At 40.8% G+C, this 21,759-nt stretch overlaps 1 protein-coding gene across 6 annotated transcripts in view; it reads left to right on the plus strand.

The window, feature by feature from the left end:
• The window catches only part of erc2 (ELKS/RAB6-interacting/CAST family member 2), a 47,241-nt gene extending 25,638 nt beyond the window's left edge, over nt 1–21,603 (plus strand). For 3 of the 6 annotated variants that reach the window (XM_085158449.1, XM_085158450.1, XM_085158454.1), the window contains 16 exons: nt 629–784; nt 1,588–1,755; nt 2,208–2,375; nt 3,195–3,332; nt 5,362–5,502; nt 5,746–5,886; nt 7,399–7,434; nt 9,668–9,870; nt 11,527–11,649; nt 13,971–14,094; nt 14,191–14,351; nt 15,351–15,498; nt 16,262–16,879; nt 17,346–17,413; nt 17,533–17,705; nt 17,823–21,603. In XM_085158449.1, coding sequence (XP_085014575.1) covers nt 629–784; nt 1,588–1,755; nt 2,208–2,375; nt 3,195–3,332; nt 5,362–5,502; nt 5,746–5,886; nt 7,399–7,434; nt 9,668–9,870; nt 11,527–11,649; nt 13,971–14,094; nt 14,191–14,351; nt 15,351–15,498; nt 16,262–16,879; nt 17,346–17,372 — 2,352 coding nt within the window. In that variant the 3' untranslated portion in view covers nt 17,373–17,413; nt 17,533–17,705; nt 17,823–21,603. Of the gene's footprint in view, nt 1–628; nt 785–1,587; nt 1,756–2,207; nt 2,376–3,194; nt 3,333–5,361; nt 5,503–5,745; nt 5,887–7,398; nt 7,435–9,667; nt 9,871–11,526; nt 11,650–13,587; nt 13,600–13,970; nt 14,095–14,190; nt 14,352–15,350; nt 15,499–16,261; nt 16,880–17,345; nt 17,414–17,532; nt 17,706–17,822 lie in introns of all 6 variants that reach the window. The other 3 variants (XM_085158451.1, XM_085158452.1, XM_085158453.1) reach the window with 2 other exon arrangements.
• Nucleotides 21,604–21,759: the final 156 nt, after the last annotated feature.

The raw sequence follows: 21,759 nt of genomic DNA on the forward strand, positions 1-21,759 counted from the left end.
AATGGCCATAAGTTCATAAGTTCAGAGTCACAAAGAGGAAAGAAGGAGGGACACAAAAAAAGAGAGAAAGACAGAGAACAACAAGGTTGCTCCATGCTCTGCTGGAGAGGGAGATGGACCATGGCTAATCTTAAAGACGTTGTATTATTTATTTAAAAAGCCGTGAAGCTAAAGCTGCACTCACAGTCGCAGTCTAGAGACTGGATTCTGCATTGATCTGCAAGCATCTACGGCAAAAGCTACGGCTTGTTACTTTTCTTCCTTTCCCCCCTGCGCATTTCTCTCCGGTCCTGGTTGATCTCGCCGTACTGGATGTGCGCTCAATATTTCCCAATGGTGATTAATCCTCCGAGCTGCCGCACGGAGCTGAGTAGAACGCTTCTGATTTCACCGACAGATACTGCAGTTGCTCTCAGTCAGACCAAAGAGCTTTTTCCATTCTTGGTTTATCTCACTATATCTTTCAGTTCCTCCCCCCCTTTCAGTCTCTGTGTCTGTATTTCTCTTTAAATCTTTTACCCTCCATTTGTTTCCTGGACTCTTTTCTTTAGCTTTATTTGCAGCATGCAACTTTTGGACATGCCAGTCCTGGTTTTGAGGTGTGTCTCCTCCGCGTGTTTGTGTGCAGGACACCAAAATTGCCTCTCTGGAACGCAACATTCGGGATCTGGAGGATGAGATTCAAATGCTGAAGGCAAATGGCTTACTGAACACAGAGGACAGAGAAGAGGAAATCAAACAGATGGAGGTCTACAAGAACCACTCTAAGTTTATGAAGACGAAGGTAGAGACTAACTGCACTGTGCATGCAGATCTGATGCTGTTAAAGAATGGCTTAATATAAAATGGCAGGCATGTTCAGGGTACAGAGCTGTGCAGAAGAGAGAGTACTGAAAAATGTTGTGTTACATAAATGAGCTGCTTTAACACATAGTGAGAACAGCAAAGTGCCCTGTCGGCAAAAAATCTGAAAGAGGCTCGGTGCCAAAAGTGGGGAAAATGCAAACTTTGCAAACGCACACTTTAACATTTGAAAACACTTTTCTTCCTTAATTACACATAAAAAGTACATTACTTTATTAATCTGTGGCCACAAGACAAACACAAGTCTAAAATAAGATAAGCCACAATGAAAGCTTTGTTTTTGTTGAACTGACTTCAGCTGCTTGTTTTCCGACCGGTCCGTGATGATAAGTTGTGTTTGCATATCAGAGTTAGAGTCATACACTCAAGCACAGCCACCTACAACCTGTGATAGTGTCAAGGTGTGTGTGTCTGTGACTTTCTGGGGCTCACGTACGTGTCTTTGGAGTGTTTACGTTTTCTCTCCCTATTAACCAACCAGCCACAGTTTTGTTCTTCTATTTTTAGACTTCTTTTCATCAATCATGAATAGAAATGATGTATAATATATGATGAATGCAGGGGAGTTAGTCACAAATGCATATTTAATGAGGGAGAAGCGTGTTGATGAAAATAGTGCGAAAGCTGTGCAGACTAGCTCGCCGTTCCCATTCGTGAGCGTGAAATCGTTACACTGCTCACGTAACGGTTGGGTCAAAATGATCTGCTTCCTCTCATGTACAGATTGACCAGTTGAAGCAGGAGTTGTCAAAGAAAGAGTCAGAACTGCTGGCTCTGCAGACGAAGCTAGAGACCCTCAACAACCAGAACTCAGACTGCAAACAGCATATCGAGGTGCTCAAAGAGTCTCTCACTGCCAAGGAGCAACGTGCTGCCATCCTGCAAACGGAGGTAATAAAACAAGCTCAACTTATTTGTACACGTACAATAAATTAACTTAACAATACATCGCTTCAAAAACATTCTCAAGCTCCTAGCCAAACTGAGCAAACAATAGGCTTGCCCTGGGCCCGAGGCTTATTACAGCAAATCATATCAGCAGTGTGTTTGCTTTGAAAGCTTTGTAGTAAGTGAAGTGCAACCTAGGTCACTACCAATGAAAAACTGTTGCCCAGTGTACTGTCACAGCTCATAGACCAGAAAACATCACAGATCTGCAGTAATAAATAAATAACTGTGGTGAATTATTAGAATACTTCCCTAATAAATGCACCTTTTTTTTGGTTTGTTTTTTTCACCAGGGTTACTATAAGTAATTAAATCAAAGTGCTTTTAACTATAATGCTACACTTATTATTAGTCCACTTTGTGTGCTTCCTCTGACATGTACTAATGTGCTTCAGGTTGACGCTTTACGTCTACGTCTGGAGGAGAAAGAGTCCTTCTTGAACAAGAAAACCAAGCAGCTGCAGGACCTGACGGAGGAGAAGGGTACTCTCGCCGGAGAAATCAGGGACATGAAGGACATGCTTGAGGTCAAAGAAAGGAAGATTAATGTCCTGCAGAAAAAGGTGAGAATGGAAGGAAAGAAGACCTCACCATGTAGAAACATTAAGGGAGGAAATACATTTTAACCACAATTTTGGCTTGCCCACATTACTCTGCTTTTGAGTTGTTTATTTTTTTGTCTACAACACACTGTATTGTGGAGGCATGTCTAATTACTCCGGATTTAGTCACAAATTTGAAATGAACAGCGACTGTGTGGGTTGTTTTGTCACATTTTCGTGTCCTGGACTTAACCAGTCGCTCTGTGGAAATATAAAGCTGGGAGGTTGCTCTGTCCATTAAGTGTGAGAGAGTCTCATGCACTCAGGGGAAAATGTCCATAGAAAGACAAGCAAGAAGATATTTCTGCCTCACTGGCTCTCATTTGTGTGTGTGCTATAAATACTCACAGAGTGTTACTCCATATCGCACCCAGACCTGCTCTCCCGTTTTGTTTTTCTTCTCTTGTGTCTGATCACACCCCCCCCCCCCTCTCATCTTTGCACTTTTATCTGTTTCATCATTTTTATTAATTATGAATCATTGTTTTTTCCTGTCTTATCATAAATAAAATACCTTAATTCAGGTCAGTCCTGCACTACTCAGATAGCAGTTTGGTATATATTCAGGTTTACATTAGGTTCTGCTTTTCAAAACTTAAAGGTCTGATAGTTTTTGATGCATTTCTTCTGACATTGTACACAGTGTTGCTTATGTAGTGTGTTAAGCTTCAGCGACTTAAAAAATGGCAGCTATACCGACTTTAAATGTTGCGCTGGTTTGGAGATCGTGCTTTATATTGTGTGTTTTGCTCCTTGTTCTTTCTTATTTTTCTGAGTCAGATTGAGAACCTGCAGGAGCAGCTGCGGGACAAAGACAAGCAGCTGGGGAACCTCAAGGACAGGGTCAAGTCTCTGCAGACCGACTCCAGTAACACAGACACTGCCCTGGCCACCCTGGAAGAGGCGCTGTCAGAGAAGGTAGATCACGCCACCCTGATACCACAGAACCCGTAACACTGTCTGAACTGTGACACTTTATCTGTTTGTAGTTACTATCATATTATCAAAAGGATGTATATAGTGGAAGGAATTCCAGGTGACTGTTTCAGACAATCATTCATTCAAAATCCAGGATGTGAATGACCTATTTTTTTCTTGTATGCTCTCAAGAAGACCACAAGGACCAAACATTAGCATCATTATCGACAAGACAGATGAAATTGATATTAGCAAACTTTTTTCCTGACGTTTTATATCTCTGTTAGATCGCAGTAACACGGTTCTAAGCAAACTTGTATTTCCTGACCGACTGGTAAATGGTTGCTGGCTGTCGCTAAGTGACACTGATCACAAAGAGGATGCTGCACCAAAAACCTCCTTGTGGTTGTTTTGGTCACTAGCAGATTGGCACATTGCCAGCGTTTGTATGGGTGGCTCCAACTTGTCTGCAACATTTTCTCTCTGGGCTCTAGTGAAACTTGAACACACTGCAAGGGCCACACAGAGTAGAAAAGGAGCTTGTTCGCCATCAGTTCAATTAAATTCAGTTCAATTCAATTTTATTTATATAGTGCCAATTCAACAACAATCACCTCAAAGTGCTTTATATTGTAAGCTAATATTAGAGAGAACACCCCCCCCAAAAAAAAAAGAAAAAAGAAAAAGAAAAAAGAAATAAAATAAGACAACTTTGTAAAAGCAAGCGCTTGTCGACAGCGGGACAGAACAAACCCCCAGCAGAACTCAGCTCAGGGCGGGCAGCTATCTGCTGTGACTGTTTGGTGGTGAGGAAAAAGAGAAGAGACACAGATACTGGGATCTGATTATTCAAGAGCTTGTATGCGAGGAAAGGGATTTTAAATCCAATTCTGGATTCAACAGGGAAAAGTTGCACTGTCCCTAACAACCAGTGAATCGGCCTGTTATAGCGACAGCAAGCAACAACCTGCAACCAGTTGGGAAATACACATTTATTTATTTAATTTAGTAGAAGTTACACTCTTACACTCTTTAAAGAGAATAATGTAAGTTTCGGTGTTGTCATAGATACTTGAACTTTAGACTTGCTCATAAGGGGAATTTGAAGAGACACAAACAGAAATGCTTCCTCTTATTTCCAGACTTCATATTAAGCTTAGTCAGCTGGTAGCAGGTGAAATTCCCACATATGTTAAACCTTTCCTCTAAATGAACCATGTTAGTAAAAATTCTTGTTTTCTGCTTCTTCTTCTTTTTTTTTTAAACAACTACAAGTTGCGTCTAGTTGCTGTGGAGTGATTGTACAGATCTTCTGAAATTGTGACGAGATCGGATTTGTACTTGTGCAGAAAGAAGTGTGAATAGTATAAAATATTAAAACATTTATTATTACATTCTGTTATTACATTCCTTGATATCAAAGAGGAGAGATGAAGGCACATGTCGCAGCAGGGCGACCGTGCCCTGCTCTGCACTAAGGCTGTTTGTGAAGCCCATCATGGTGCTTTAAAAAGCTCCATCAGGTTTGACTTTTCTTAATCCTCCTAAAAATCGTGGAACCTCACCAAATATCAGTAGTAACTCTATTACAGTTCATAGATTTATGTATAATTGAGGAAAGAGCTGATGTAATCCTCTAGCTGCATTAGATATCATTATTTTTTTCCTGCACTAGTGTTTTATTCAATTTTTAGGTAACCGGATTTTGATGATTACATCTTTATTTATAAAAACATACAAGGAAAAAATAACAAAGTAGCACTGGGGTAAAATTCCAGGCACGGCATCTAGCTTGATTCAGCATTTTAGCTTAATTTTAGTCTAACTTCTTAATAACTGTATTTTTCATGTGTGATATTAATTTCACATAACTAGAGACATTTGCTTTTTAAAAGGAATGAACTGATACAAATCTCTGATTTGAGCTTGAACAATCTTAAATGAACATCTCAGCAGTTTAATGTTTATATAGACTCTTAACCGTTCAGTCATATGAAGAGTTTTAATTCTTTGTGCTTCTGTGTGTTAGGAGAGGATTATTGAGCGTTTGAAGGACCAAAGGGAGAGAGAAGACAGAGAACGACTGGAAGAAGTGGAATCATATAAGAAAGAGAACAAGGAATTAAAGGAGAAGGTGAACAGCCTGCAGATAGAACTAACAGAAAAGGAGGTCAGTTAGCAAAGAGATTTTCTCTATAAGGCTGTGTACACATGACTGTGTCCTTCTCTTTGCTGCAGAGCATGCACCTTTTTTTATCCACAGCAAATATTGAAACACTATCTTTCAGTAGGCCTTTAGGTGCCATTTAAGCAGTCGCCTCAGGTGCTGTAACTTTGTTGCACATGCTGGCACTCTGCTGGCCTGCCTGATTTGACGCGCTGCTAACTGTCTGTCCTGACTACTCACCTGCAGTCCAGTCTCATCGATCTGAAAGAACACGCATCATCCCTGGCATCCTCTGGCCTCAAGAAGGATTCAAAGCTCAAGTCACTGGAGATTGCAATTGAGCAGAAAAAAGAGGAATGTAGTAAGTTGGAGACACAGTTACAGAAGGTAGGTGTGCATCTCTCACCACCGAATCACCTCGCACACTGTAATGCGAAATTTTAATTTAGATTTTAAGACACGAGCAATTCACAGTTTTTAACCTGTAGAGAATTTTTCACAGGTTGTTTTGAAAGAAGTAATTACTGGGTGATTAATTAGTGATTATGGTTCCCACAGCCATCTATATTAAAAGAAGGCTTATCGAATGCACATTTTTACACAGTTACTTTTTGCAGCCAATCCTAATTATTCATTTTGGTTTTAAAGATCTGTTGTGCTTCAGTTAGAGGGAAATCAAGTAAAGGTGGAAAAGTCGGAAATCCTGAATTGGGGTCAAACAGTGTAGTAAAGCTAGCATTACACCACACAGACTCATACAAGTTTGCACGTGTTGGGGAAACGACACCGCAACAAGTTTCATGTTGGAGCTGCTGCTAAGCTTTTAATTGTACTATTCAATCTCTATATAAAGTTAAGCAATTTCATGTGCTCAGGAAACTGTGTTTAACAGCTCGACAGCAGCCATGTTCTGGACTTTAACACTGGTTAACACTGTTTTGCTATCAGTGCTCCACTGTGAAGAAAGAACTTAAAAATGAGCCTAATGCTACTCTTACTGAAGGTCATATATAAATGATGACTTTCCGCTGATGATTTCAGAAATGTCTGGATGAAAGCTGACCATTTTAGCAGTCAGTACGGCAACATTTTCTATGGATGTCTCTTTGTCTGAATTGCAGAGAGCTTCTGTACTCTGAATGAAGACTGTAGCAATGTCTCTCTTTAATTGCACTGAACTGTAGATAAGAAGCCAGAGCTGAGTGTCCACTGCGAAGAAAGGAGTGAGCTCATTGTGAATTCAGGGACCACTTCAGTGGAGACTGTTAAGCAGTTACAGACATAAAAAAAGGCTACTTTCCTTTTGTAGAAATGATTGGCCAAATTAACGTGCAGTGTATTTTCTCTGTTCATATTTTCCTGCTGGTCTGATCTTGGCCTGTGTCATTGAGGGAAGATTAGGTATGATCACAGATTATTTAGTGAAGAAAGCTCTGTCCCATTTAAAAATTAAAGTAGTAGTACCGAGGTCTCACTTCTGAGAACATGTTATACTTCATTAGGCTGTTTCTTTTGACCTGAACAAGAAATGTGAACAGGCCTTATATAAAGCACACTTCATTAGGCTAATGGCTGCCATCGTGCTTTGTCTCCTGTAACAGGCAGCCATGCTTTTTAAGGGTGTTGCAAGTAGCAGGCAGTCATTAAATATCCCTCTTTGCCTTCTTCTTCTCCTTCTTGAGACTATCGCTGTATCATCTCTTCCTCTGTGTTTGTCTCTGTTGTGTTGCCGTTAGCCTAACAACATGTGTACTATGTTACTTATCTGTCAAACATGTATTGTACCATGTCTGATCCTGCTGTTCTCTCTTTGGCTCAAACTCAATCCTGACATTTACTCTCCCGGGACTCCCCCGCCTCCCTCCTGTTCCTTCCTCAAACCCTCTGTTTGCAATGTAGCAAGCTGAGCAGCTATTCAGTCACATGAACACTCCTGTAAGTTCCTCTCCTGAGCTCTCTGAGGCACATATTGAAAGCATGAGGACACTGATAACTTCCTTGAAATATGCTAGATGGTGATCGTGCCAAACCCCAGCACAGGTCCTGCTTTCACCCACCCAGGATGCATGTTGTTCATTGCACTGTACTGATATAATGAGCTGCAGTCAGAGTCCTGTGCACTGTGCTCATCCTGTAACTGTTTGTGATATGTGGTGAAACTGGTGCTGCATATATGTAGAACCAAAGGCTTACTTAGTCTGCTGGAACGTGCTCAATATAGATTCTTCTGCCATTTTATTAAGTATATGTAGCTCAAACTAAAACAACAATCTTGCAATAAATTCTGTCTTTATGAGGGTTAATTTTCTTTTATACAGCTGTTTATTGCCCTTTGTTTTAATTACATTTTACATGTAAAAGTCTTCCTATGATTTAGTATAGCCTCATTACACTGTGTCATGTAAGGACACACCTGGGATTAATTGCAGGACTGTTAGACTGCATTAGCTTTAACTATGTGTGAAGTTGTTGTTTTTTGGCTTTGTAGATAGTTTTTCGGTGGTTATACTTAATAAACTGTCATATTTTTCCACAGCACAAAAAACCATTTAAATGTAACAAATTTTACATTTTTGTAAAATTTTGTATCTATAGCTAAATTTAATGGTAATGTTTTTAGTCACTAAGGCCTCATCTGGGAAGTTGTGTGGCAACAGGAACCCATACAGTCACTGAATTGTACAGGTTACACTGACCACAAATGCAGGACACATGTGTTTTGTCATAGAAGTTCATGTGGGGAATGTGACAAATAAATAACTTTTCATTAGGACTTTCAGAGACTTTATGCAATTGAAGTCACAGGACATGGCATTCAAGTTTCCTCATATTTGGTGCACTTATAACCAGTGAAAAAAATTAAAAGAGGCAAACAGAGTGAACAAACCTTTCTTTAATACATATTTGTCATTGAATTATGTCTAAATATTACATTTATGGCACAGAATTTCAGCTCAGTGTGTTTTAGCATCTCTGTGAAAATCCTCAAAAATATCAAACTATTTGACAGTGAATTATAATATTAACATCTCCCCAACTTGATCCACTTTCATGTATTTTGTGGATCTTGGCAATTTCAGAGGTTCTTAAACAAATGTTATAGATAAGGAAAACAGAATAAAAACACAGAATGCATTCACATAAATAAAGTAATTGAACTGCAAAATCCTCAAATCGTCAAGTGCTTCCTTCCTATAGCCTCCTATAAATGCTCTTCTGTAGTATACTGTTCATTGCAATATTTGCAGGGGCCGTATGGAGGGCAATTTGTTGTCCAATAACTGTCTGTTGTAGTTATTTTTCATAAATTTCAACTAGGATTATTGGGTCTTAAATGAAATTATGTATATCTCCTCTAAGCTAAACTCTAGCATCGTTCCTCATGCATAAAATATGACAGTTAGAACAGATTTACTTGGTCGCCCTTGCTTCTCTTTCTTCATTCTTTGGACTGACAATTGCAAAGACTGTGCAGCTTTGTTGGGTTTGCATGACTTGGTCGACCTTTGTGCATGTTGTCAGTATCAGTGTTGCCACGCTTCTCTTTTGTCTCAGTGTGGTGCTGTTAGCGAAGGTATCGACCGTGGTTGAAGATCACTGCAGTGTTTTGGTGGATGGCTCTGTGTAACTCTGCGATATGTGTTAACATATGTGGCTGTGTATTGTCCAGGGTGCTGTGTACCACTGTAGTGGAGAGATGTCCTTGCTGTCCAAAAACTAGACCTCTGATTTTGATAGCCAGTGAATCAATTTAGTGCTTAACTTATAATGATTTGTTATTATTGTCACAGACATACAAAACTCTCACAGACTATCCTGAAGTCCTGTATTCTACTCCATGTGCATGAAGTGACCGGGAGTCTCAATGGACCATTTAATTGGAGCTAACTAATAGCTTTGTTAAAACTAATGAGCCAGTACCAGTAATGATGCCCTCGTCCACAACATTTGCCTCAGTTTTATTCATTTGAAGGTACAGGGACAGTGCAAGAGACGTAGATAATATAAGTCACTGATGGACTACAGTGTACTGTATGTATCTCTCTTTCATTGACAGTAAAACGTTCTGCGCTTCACACTTTTGTTGATACTGGGTTGTTATTTTTGTTAACTGTGTTTTTGGGCGTGTACATGTTTGTATTTGTCTTTTCTTGGCATGTTGATGCAGAAAGCCCATGAAGTGGAGCAGCAGTCGGGCTCCAGAGGGAACCCAGAGTATGTGGACCGGGTGAAACTGCTGGAAAAGGAGGTGAGCTACTACAAGGATGAAGCCAATAAGGCTCAGACAGAGGTGGAGAGACTGCTGGACATCCTGCGAGAGGTGGAAACCGAAAAGAATGATAAGGACAAGAAAATTGCTGAGTTGGAAAGGTAACTAATTCTGACTGCATATTAGCCTGTACTGCTTTAATCCTTCCCTTTTAACTTACACTCTGTTTTCTATGACCATTGTTACATCTATGAAGATAAAATTAGCATACCTGCCTGCAATTTTAGCAAACCTCTTAGGTAATTTAACATGTTTGCCTGAAAATGCCTGATACATCCATTCTTTGTTTATTTTTTAGCTCTCCACTTAGCTTTAGAGTAAAACTGTCAATAGATTTATATACAATATAAATATAGGGAATATAAAAAAACAAAAACTGGGAGAAAACAAGTAAAGAAAAGGAAAAACAAACTTTTCAATACATACATACGGTGTGTTTATTTCATGTATGATCATAGACTGTATATATAAAAGATGGATGTAGCAGGTTTAGGACACTAATAAAGGTGTTTCTTAAATCACCATTCTTTCTGTTGGCCAATTCAAAAAGAAATCCAATTGTAAAGGATTGCATGAGAAAAGGGCCTCATGAAAATGACATTTTCTTTATGAGTTTATTGTCTGTTTTATTAGTTTTAGCTCGTATAAGATACAACATGAGATAGATTTTGTAAATTAGCGTCCCAAATAGAGAACAAGTCAGTCAGGTCTGCTGGAAGTAAAATTATACGTGAAAAGTGAGAGTCCCCCTTTACGTCACTAAAAAAGAAAGAAAGAAAAAAATGGCCAAGGCTAAAATGCTCAAAATGTTGTGTATGACACAAAAGAAATGTATTTTTCTGTGGCTTGTTTCACATCATAACAAGTAACCAGGCATAAAGAGATGGTTTTAAATTGGGTTATTTTGTAATTTAGGTTACCCAACTCTCTAATGGTATTACCATAAGCAATACAGTGTGCCACTGTTTGTGCTGAGTAGCTCTGAGCAGTCTATTCTTGATCTGGATGGATCTGTTTGTCAGCTTTACAGTTCTCTGTGTTCGGCGTATGCTGGGCAAATGTCCATGTGGCTCTGTGCACATTTTCATAGTGTTTCCATGTTATGTTCAGTTGTGATGTTCTCATACTGCACTGCACTCGATGGTATTGGATAATGCGCCCTGTACACACAGTTTTGATTTACACGTTTAGGTTTTGTTTATAAATAGCAACAACGCTCCACTCAGTCACTTCTCTTTCGGAAGAGGTCATCTGAGTCCAGTTAATGGAGTGCAGAAATAAAGCAGGTGGCCTCTCTGGTTCTCTCCCGGGAGCAGTACTGCATGTTTATTTGCACTTTGGTTTGTCTAATGAAGGAGATCATCGTCGTTTACCTGGACAGGATTCAAACGGATGAGACTAACATAGAGATTGGTTGATCTGCATGAGGACCACACAGCCCTTCTCCCCTGCCACTGCTTAGTGTTAAAGACACTTATATACTCCCTTCTCAGATCATTATAGGATTAATGTCGTGATACTTTGTTAGTGGTGTTTGATTAATTGCATCTTCTTGTCCTTTTTTTTTGCCATCTTTACCCACTTTTCTCCGTCCCATTTCCCTCTCTCTCTTCTGTACCATGCTCACCTGCCCCTCTCTTTACCCCTGGCCATGGATCAACTTTCAACCTACTTCTCTTCTGTTCTGAAATCTGATTCTGATTTTTCAAAATCTTTTCTTCATCTCCCTTGCAAATCTTTCTCTGTTTTGACACCAGCCCCCCTCCCCCCGCCCCCCGCCCCACCCCTCGTCCCGGTGGCAGAGCTCCCCCTGACCCGCTCCCTTCTGTGTCCACTGCTCCCCAGCAGATAGGGGGCATGGTGTGGGATTTCCTGGGAAAGTGAGTGCTCTGCCCTGGCACTTAAGGCTTGGCTGCGTGGTTAAAGTCTCCGACTGCGACTGCCGCAACTGCATCTGGTTTCACCTGTGTGCCTGGATCTGCCTGCTGTTTGAAGGATTCAAAAATCTTTGTATCAGAGTTACACAGTCTGTTTTTACTCTGTGGTGCCATTATTTTACTCGCGTACATGATACAAAGATCCCTGGATTCATTTTGCTTTTATTTCTTTAGAATGTTTTTGCTTTCTAGTCTGCATCTGTGTCCGTGACTGCTTTTTGATCATTTAAGGAGCTTTTCTATGCATGTGACTGCGTGTGTGTGTGTGTGTGTGTGTGTGTGTGTGTGTGTGCATGTATACACGTGTAAGGGAGAAGGAGTTTGTGTTGCATGTTTATTTTTGGGGCAGCGGTCATCATTAAAACTCATTTATCTGTGCACTGATGATGTAAAGTGGGAAAAAAGTCCACAAATATTTTGCTGTATGAGCAATCACAGCAAATTAAAGAGCCATGTGAAATTTTAAACAAATATGAAGTTCAAACCTTAAAGATCAAGGGTTGTACTTCATATAAATGCAAATCATCAGGTCATAATGTTGTTAATATATGTCCAGATAGGCATATATTGCTTGGCATTTATTTGCACCACATGCTACACTCATTTTTTCCTGTTTTGGCGTGTTTCCGTGGTGATGCTTGGTAAAGTCACACTGTAAATTCAGTCACACCGGTGTTGCAGCAAACTGTCAATATAAAAATTGCAGTTTTAAAAGTAAATATTTTGTAATTTGTAACCCTAACTAAAAACGTATTGTATATACTGTAAATGTTTTAATACTAATAATACTGCAAATAATGCACGCATCAGCACCTTTATCTATAGAACTTGGTGTGATTTACCCACTTGTTTTGACTTCTTTACTTTTTTTACATTTTATTTGAACTTGCTATACTTCCTTGTGTTCTTGTGGAAATAGCTTCCTGCTAACACACTTTAAGACACACAAATATACACCCTTTTGTGTCTTTTTGTGGCGTTGGTTGTTTGTAGTAGCTTATTGTATAAGTGTCTGCCCTCAGCTAATGTTTGCTGTTGCCACGAGCACGCTTCCCCTTCTCATTCCAGCCACCCATCTGCTCGCCTCACCCCAAGTCACCCTCTGTGACCCAGCCACCCTTGCACCCTCATATCCCATTAACACCACCTAACAGACCCTATTTTCCAGTGCCCCCTTCTTCCTGCTTTCCATCCCAACCTGCCCCCATGTGCCCTGCCTAGCTTGCTCTACCAGATACTAAAGGAAAAGATCAGCCCTAGTGGCCTGCATGAATAGAGCTGCTGTGCTCCACGTCTACACGCGCTCAGTGTGGGGTGCTGTAGTAGGTAGGGTCTGGACTGAGCCCTCAGTCCTGAAGTGTGTCAGTTCAGTCAGGTCTTTTCTGTCTGAACAACCCTGCATCCATAACTGATTCTCCCACTAGCTCCCTTCTTGCCCACTTGATCAAACCACCATTGGCTTCCTCTCCTTTTGCTCGACTCTCAAACCTGTCCTCTCCTCTTATTTTTGCCCGGCTAACTTTTGCCTGACTAAATGCATGTCTGCCACTTCCAGGCTTGGCAGAAGATGCACATGGGCCCTTGTTTTCAGAGAAGGTGCATCCTGCATTAGCTGTGTCAGGCTGCAGAGCAGTGACTGCCACAGGCGTGTTTGTAATTTCCCATGTTGTTTGATGAGCAATGAACACAGCGTGATCTCCTCTGGGTTCACTGTGCTTTTTTCTTGTGATTGTTTCTTTATGTTCTGGTTCTAATTTGTCTGTTTTGTTTTTTGTTTGTTTTTTTACTTTCCTGTGTGTTCTCTTATTTCCTGCTTCCAATGTCTACTTCACTCGTTCCATCAACCCCTTGTCTTCTGCCTTTTCCTTTCCCCATCTGCAGTCTAGCTCCCAGGTAAGTAATGCCCCTGCTCCCATTATATCCCTATTTCTTCCTAACTCCATCCTAACACTGGTGCTTAAACCTGTGATTTATCTCAGCAATGCAATTAACATGAAGCTATCGCTACATCTGTGATGCTCATGTTTTGTTGTTGTCCTGGTGATCTCATGAGCGGTACTATTTTGAAACTGAATGCATTCAAAATGCACTTGACATGATCGCCCATTGCTGTACTGGCTTTGCTTGTTGTGTGTTTCACATTTTTGTTGTGGTTTTGGGTATAAAATGCAGCCATTTCATAAGTCTACATATTTTTCATATAACTCTACTGACTTCAAGATTATTTTTTTTAATGGAAATGCACAAATTTTGTGGTTTTGCAGACAAGGGGGTAAAGATCAAGCTAAAAAGGGTTCGAACATCAAATTGGGGCTGCAAGGTGACAAGAAAGGCTTGGGACAGGACCCTCGTAAGGACAGCTCCATAGATGGTGGTCACCACTTGAAGGTGATGTACCCTAATAAAAAAAAATATTTACCCCTGATGATACACAGTTTAGTAATTACCTAATGAGATATGTGTCCTTGTTTTCCCAAACGTCAGTTGGAGGAGCTAATGAACACGCTAGAAAGGACGAGGCAAGAGCTGGATGCCACCAAGCAGCGTCTCTCCTCCACACAGCAGTCTTTACAGGAGAGGGACACTCACCTCACCAACATGAGACAAGAACGCAGGAAACAGCTGGAGGAGATCCTTGAAATGAAGTTAGTGTTTTCTGATATTTGCTGTTAGCAAGAATCAGATTGGCGGCCTACATTTTCAACCTCCTTTTAAAAAAAATGTTCTCGTAATTAAGCCTTGGATTAATTTCTTTTCTCAAAATGTAATCCAGCTCATTTGTTTTTGTCCTTCCCCACAGTCTTTATGAGAATACAGCCAACATAGCACTGCTAAATTGAAATTTGATTTCATTATCAGAACAAAAAGTAATCTGAAATCCACCACGGTGGTCATACTGATATTCAAAACAGTAGCCAATGTACCCAAAATGCCTGTGTAGGTTCTCAGTCATCCAGGTCATTGTAATCTAAGTTTCTTGAAGAGGTTTCACTTCTCATCCAGGTAGCTTCAGTTCTAAGATCAAATGGTGGAGAGTCCCAGTTTTTTTCAAAGTTACAACTCCCACTAGGGAATACCTGGGGCTCTCCACCATTTGGTCTTAGAACTGAAGAAGCTTCTCTGAAGTGAAACCTCTTCAAGAAACCTAAAATAGTCCAATCATTTTTCTTTCCAAGCTCCTTAAATCTACCCAAAAGTCAATATGTGCTGCACATTCACCCTGAGGCCAGATAATATCCAGAGAAATTGCAGAAAAAAACCCCAAATCTCAGACTCTAGGCCTTGGTTAGCTTGTTAAATGTTGAAGTTCATGACAGTATGGCTTGTATGGGAGAGCCAGAAGAAAGCGTCTTCTCTCGAAAAAAGAACATGGCAGCACACATCGTAAAACTGCATCTTAAGAAAAAACTGTCCTGGACAAATGAGATCAACGTGGCGATGCTTGCTAATAATAATTAGCACAAAGTTTGGTGGGGTGATGATTTTGGCTTGTTTTTCAGTCGCAGGGTCTGGGCACCTTGTAATCACTGAGTCGATCATGAGTAGCTCTGTATATCAAAGTATTCTAGAGTCAAATGTGAGGCCTTCTATCTGACAGCTAAATCTTTCTGGAGATACTACTGTAGTGTTTGTTTTTCTTTCAGACAACAAGCTCTGCTGGCAGCAATTAGTGAGAAAGATGCTAATATTGCACTGCTGGAACTGTCTGCCTCGAATAAAAAGAAGACCCAGGAGGAGGTGCTAGCCCTCAAGAGGGAGCGGGACAAACTGATGCACCAGCTCAAACAACATGTTAGTACTGCAGCATACTTCCAAGGAAATTTCTCTCTGCCGATGCTTGTTGCCAAAATAAAAAATGCAGCTGTACGAGTCAGCTAAACAATTTCCTACAAGGTTATCACTGCATGACCACTTTGCAAGTGCAGAGTCATTTTTCTGCTTTTATTTCTTAAGTCTTTGTTAATTCCAGACTAGTACTAAAATGAAGTGATGTGCTTTCATTATCATCTCAATTTGCAAATAATTTGTGGCCGTAAACATCAGAGTTGAATAAGAAGTCTGTGCCTCCAGGACTTCAGTTTTACAGCAGTCTCAAATATTCCGAATTTTTAAGTGTACAGCTCTAGTATGATTTATACACGTAAAATTCTGGAAGAGGCAATCTAGCCACTTTTCTGTCTCTAGTTTTTGTCTTATGTAACATTGGAAGCACATAAACTGATCCTTGAACAGTGGATGGTCACCTGGAATCGTACTGTAGTTTAACCACAGACGGTATATAAAGAATGGAGGAAGCCTCTAGGCCTAAAGCCATTGTAGATGTGTCTAAGAGTTATACATTCTTTCTAACTGCCAGTAGGAGGTGAGACTTGTCGCTCATCTTAATCAGTAGTTTTAAGCCTTATTTAATACAACCTGATTTTTATGTTATGAATTAGGACAGCGACAGTTTCTTTGTTACTGACAAGTTGCCGCCATGTATTGTAAGTGTGCAGTCTCCTCACTTCTGCCAATTGCAGAGCGTCATGCACTGACCTCTGCCCTCCTCCTACAGACACAAAGCAGAATGAAGCTGATAGCCGACAACTATGAAGACGAGCAATATCATCCACATGCTCCTCACCACCCCCAGTCTCAGCCCCCACATGCTCCACCTCAGCCCCAGGCCCAGTATCCCCACGCTCCCCACCCTCAACAGACTCCATATCCACATGCCCCGCACCCGCAACATCCGCAACACCCACAGCACCTGCAACACCCACAGCACCCACAGGCATCCCAGCAACACCCACACCCACAGCAGCCACAGATGCAGTACCCTCACCCTCCTCACCAGCAACATCCTCAGCACCCTCAGCCACCTCCCCAGCACCAACAGCACCCACGCCCTCCACAGCCCCAGCACCCTCACCAACAGCACCCCCAGCATCCTCAGCAGCACCCACATGGGCATCTGCCTCCACAGCACCCTCACCCTCAGCACCCACACGGACCTCCACAACAGGGGCCACACCCCCAACATCCACACCCTCAGCACCCCCAGCACCCCCAGCACCCTCAGCATCCCCAACACCCTCACCATGCCCAACATCCACGTCACCCGTCACCCCACCATCGCGGGGGACCAGCCCGAGGACCCCCGCATGCTGGTCATCGCCCTTCCCCAGACCAGGTAAGATCACACATGTTATCTCTGTTATTAAATGCTATTTACAACATGTTTCAAAGGTCAGCACTGAAGTCTTTTTGATATGGAAAAGTAAAAATGGCCTAAAACTCAGTTAATCTAATAACTGTGACCAACAAATGCCACAAGCTACATACTGTACTTGCATGTGACACAGATATCTGTGATAATCTCAGTTAGATGGTTAGAAGTTTGCTTTGACAGACTGTCAAATACACAGTAGCACAATAGTTGGACAATAGATGCAATGTTAAAATTCTGTTGTAGAGAAATAGTTGTGGCAGTAAGCGAACAAAGAATTACCCGCTGACATCGCTCCAGTCACCGGATGTTGGTCTTAATAAATAAGACACAGTTTCAGTCCCTCCAGTTCTCAATGATACTTTGAATAAAAGCAACATAACAGCTTCTGCTGCTTACTTCTCCTCATGCATAATGCTGCCAACGACAGGATGACGAGGAGGGCATTTGGGCATAATCCTTGCTGTGACAACCAAAGCTCTAATGTTATTTTGAGGGGTGAGAAATATTTAAGACTTTCTTAATTTCACTTCTTTGCCAGCGGAGTCTGGTATTTTGTAAAACTCTCAGCATGTTTGTCAGATTTAGACTTTGTTTTGTTTTTTTCTCACATTCAGATGATTCAGTCACTACTGGAGGAGCACAGCCATGCCATGATGTTGTAACACTACCCAACTAAATATTTATTACCTCCACTCAATCAGTACCCAGCAACGGGACCTTTTTTTCCCAGGAAGAGGAGGGGGAACTCAGGTGTGCAAGTCATGCATAGAGACTGACAGCTGAGCAGGTATTTCACCCATCTGGACATGCATAGACATGCTGTAGTGAACATTATATTAATTACACTAAAAAAAAAATATTTCCAAACTGAAACTTCCACTGTCTCCTTCATGTTCTGTTTAAGGTGATGTGGGAGCTCTTCTTGGTGTGAACAGGACAAGACGCACTCCACTTCACACAACATTAGATAGTCACAACTGAAATGGAAGGAGAGAGAACAATATGGAGAAAGAGATGTTCGGTGTGTGTCTAATTGTTGCGCTGGACATGTGATTAACATGGGAGCACTGTATCAGAGGTTACACCGAGGTCAACTCACCTGTCTGTCACAAGTTCAGGCCAATGGCGCTCTCTTGATCCACCCAGCAGAGATCTCATGACCGTCTGTCAGCCCAGTATTTCTTCCTTCCTCCTTCTTCCTTTGACTGGTTCAAGATCATGGTTGTCTCGCTGACTGTTTCACCTGCCTGACTGACTCCTCTGGCTCTGGTTGGCTCTGCCGCCTGACTCTTGTCATGGTTTTTCAATCCTCACTGCCCTCCTGACTCACCTGGTGACATCTGACCCCTCTGCCTGGCTGTCATGACCTTCGGCGTGTTGTAATCATCAGATTGTGTTGCTGAGCTATATTTTCCCTCCGTGGCACGCAGTGACTTCTTCTTTTCTTTTTCTAACCTTTTTACCTGCCATGCGTTTCTTCAGCATTTCTAAACGTGACGTGGTGTCCCTTTACTAGCATGTTCCACACAATCCAGATTAAGTGGTTTTAGGGTTTCTTTTGTCATTTCTTGTTGGTAAAACGAAGAGCTTTGATCTGACTGATGACAGGCTTGAGCCTTGCCTGCAACATCAAGAGGTCTCTGTGGCTGCGCAAGCAGGGCCTTCCAGTTCTCTGGCTAGTTTTAGCCTTAAGGCTGTGGCTGCACTGGATTTTATCTTCATCTTACCTCATTTTAATCAAAAGTAGTCAAAAAAAGAAATAAACTATGCAGATGTAAACATAGAGTGAATGCATTCCCATCCTTACTTAAATCAAGTCAAAATGATTTAATTGTCCAATCACAGCAGCCAAGGGAGTGGTCAGAATATATTGATCAGATTATTTAGATTATTTCTGAGACTATGCACCTATGCACCTCCTCTGTGTTGCAGGAATTTTTACTAATGGTGCTTCTGCTGGTGCTCAAACTAAACGGTGTGAGAAGACCTGGTAAAGAGCATCTTTTAGTCCTTTTACAGTGAAGGGACTTGATCCCACAATGGGCTTCATAAACAACTCTAAAGGAGTTCTTTGTACATATGATTTGACAAAAGGGGTTTGTGATCCACACACAGAGGCTAGGTCCCTCAGCAAATACTGCTACTATAAGCATCATTCTAGTCTATAAAGAGAAGGCAGTGTCCAATAGATGTTTATCCTGCAGGTCTATTGGAGCCACTGACACACCAGTGTCTGACCTAGAGTATGCTCCTGTTCCCCTCTCCCTTGTACTCTTCCAGCAGTAGTCTGTGTGACCTCCCCAAACATAGTGACTTGTTTTCTCCTTCTCAACAAGGTGGCCTGTGCCTCGTAAAAACTGTACACATATGATAGATATGCATATATTATACATATAGAGAGAAATCTATAGAGTGTGTCTATATGTGGTCAGAAAATCATTTCAAACTGACAAGATACTATATAAATATATATATATAATATATATATATGTTTCTTTTTTCTTCATGGTTATTTTTCTATCTGGCTGGAGGTCTGAGAAATGTCTTATTTAGAGTGTTGAGCGGTGTGATTTTCCTCTGATTTGTACTGTATATGAAAACCCCCCTCAGCAGCAAAGTTAACATTCCCTGTCTGAAAATACAGGACAGCCCAAATAGAAAAAAATTAAGAGCTTTAGGACAGCTTATGGGAAACAAAGAAGTGTATCCAAATCTATCTAGAAGTTTAGAAAAGGTGACATTATTACATTCCTTTCTTAATGTGAAAAACAACTCAGTTGAAGACCACTTTGCCTGTGGTGACGACTTTGAACAGCGACTTTATTTATTTTTTTAATTTTGCAGCTCGCACAGGTAGCATTGAGATTATGTCTGCTGAACTCAGCAGTCAGAAGCTTGCACTTGTGAGAGGACTATCACAGTTATCACCCAACCGGAGGTTTGAGTGACTCTGTCTGGATGCATTTCCTTCGTGTGTTTGTCGTCGTTGTTGTCTCGTAAGCCGAAGTGATGATGTATGTGACTGTGACAGCTAACCAAGTAGAAAAAAACCCCACACGCGCACACAAATTGTTACAGTATAGTGGAAAAATGAAGTAGACTGTTACAATCCCCAGTTCCTCTCTCTAACCCTCATGGTGCCTGTGTGTCTCCCTTTTATGGCCAAGTGTTGGTTGTTGTATATAAATGTCTTTCCATTCACTCATCACTCCAAGGTGATCTGTGCATCATCTTTTATGTGTCTGCTTCCCACCGTTACGGCTCCGATCCACTGACCAAGAACCAACAGACCGTGTGAAACTTTGCTGTTTGTGTTTACAAATGTTAAGATAAATCCTGACTTGGATGTTTCAAAAAAACAAAAGGGAAGACAATGCAAACAGACAGAGGAGCAACAATCCTCTCACTACACCATGAGGGGGATGAAGTATGAATCCTCTATTTTCAGGTCCTTATCTACTGAATACTTGAAGTAGGGAGTTCTCCTACCATGAAATAGTAACATATGATTTACATGGTAGACGACATTTCAATTGTGCCCATGCATGTCGATTTTTACATAATGTGCCAACTGAAAGTGATGATGTAAGGATAATCTCCTGTTCTCTATGCAGAGCGATTTCTCTACTGTTGTGTCAAAAAAGGTTTCGGAGACACCAAGGCTTAGAGGCTGGGACTGGTTTCCTGAGCTTAGACGCAAGAGTAATCTGACATTGCGTGTGGCAGATTTGAGAAGGCAAGGCTTCATCGGTGCCTAGAAACAGCTGTGTAGAAAGACTTGAAAAGTCACCGGTAATTTTCAAAAGCCTTCAGGAAAAAGAAAAAAAAGCCTACCATACATTTTCACTGTATTCTTGTAAACAGGTTGTTTTTGTTTTACTGCATTGTTTTACTGTTTTTCACTGAAAACTTTGGATTAAACAAATCACTGTGACCAATGCCAGAAACGCTTTTGTTTAATGGAACAAATATTATGTTTACTTTTTTATTATTCATTTTTTTGTATTTAAGTTAGCTTTATTTTTTCTATTTTTTCGGTGCACTGAACATGCCAGTTTGAGACTGTACTATTTGTATAGGTAAATGTTTTGAGGTGTACAGTAAAAACCAAGGAGCAAACTAAATGTGTGTCCAGCATGCTGAATGATTATTCGTGTGAACGTGAGCTAATCTCCCATAAAGCATCATTCCTCATACATTAATTGCATCTGCATCGTGCATTGTGACGGTGTGATGTTGTGTTTGAGAGTGATGTGTGTCTCACTTACTGTGTCCCCTTAGTAGACAGCCTGTGCAGTTCTGTGAGAGTGCAGCATGTTCTTGGAGTTGCTGGTGTAAATGCATTCAGAAAAGAGGGATGTGTGCGTGCATAACTGCAATTTATTTGTTTATGAGTGCGTGTATGTTGTTGTGTGAATGCACAAGATAGATCTATTTAAAAAAATCTAAACAAAAACAACAACAACTTTATAAAGAGAAAGTCCCTAAATTAAAAAAAAAAGTGAGATTGAGTAAGTTTGGGGAGAAAAAAAAAAGCATGGATACTCTGTAATGTTTTGTTTTATAAAAACTATAGGAGGCTGTCCTCAGTGCCCCAGTTTGCTATTGTATGTGCTGTATCAGAATATTACTATTGAGTGTTGGCCAGCTTGTTTATATCCATCAAATAAAGGTGACTTTCTTTCTGTCTGCGTTTGTGATTTTTCAACTAAAATCACTTAAACAGTTGCTACTTTATACATAAACTTTGTCTACCTTCTTTAAGTTAAAACCTGATTTAATGCTCACTGAAGAGGACTGATTCAGAATAACTGTGTGTAAAGTATTTATTTGAGCATTTA

This window comes from Neolamprologus multifasciatus, chromosome 5 (assembly GCF_963576455.1).
Source record: "Neolamprologus multifasciatus chromosome 5, fNeoMul1.2, whole genome shotgun sequence".
In the NCBI taxonomy this organism is placed as follows: Eukaryota; Metazoa; Chordata; class Actinopteri; order Cichliformes; family Cichlidae; genus Neolamprologus; species Neolamprologus multifasciatus.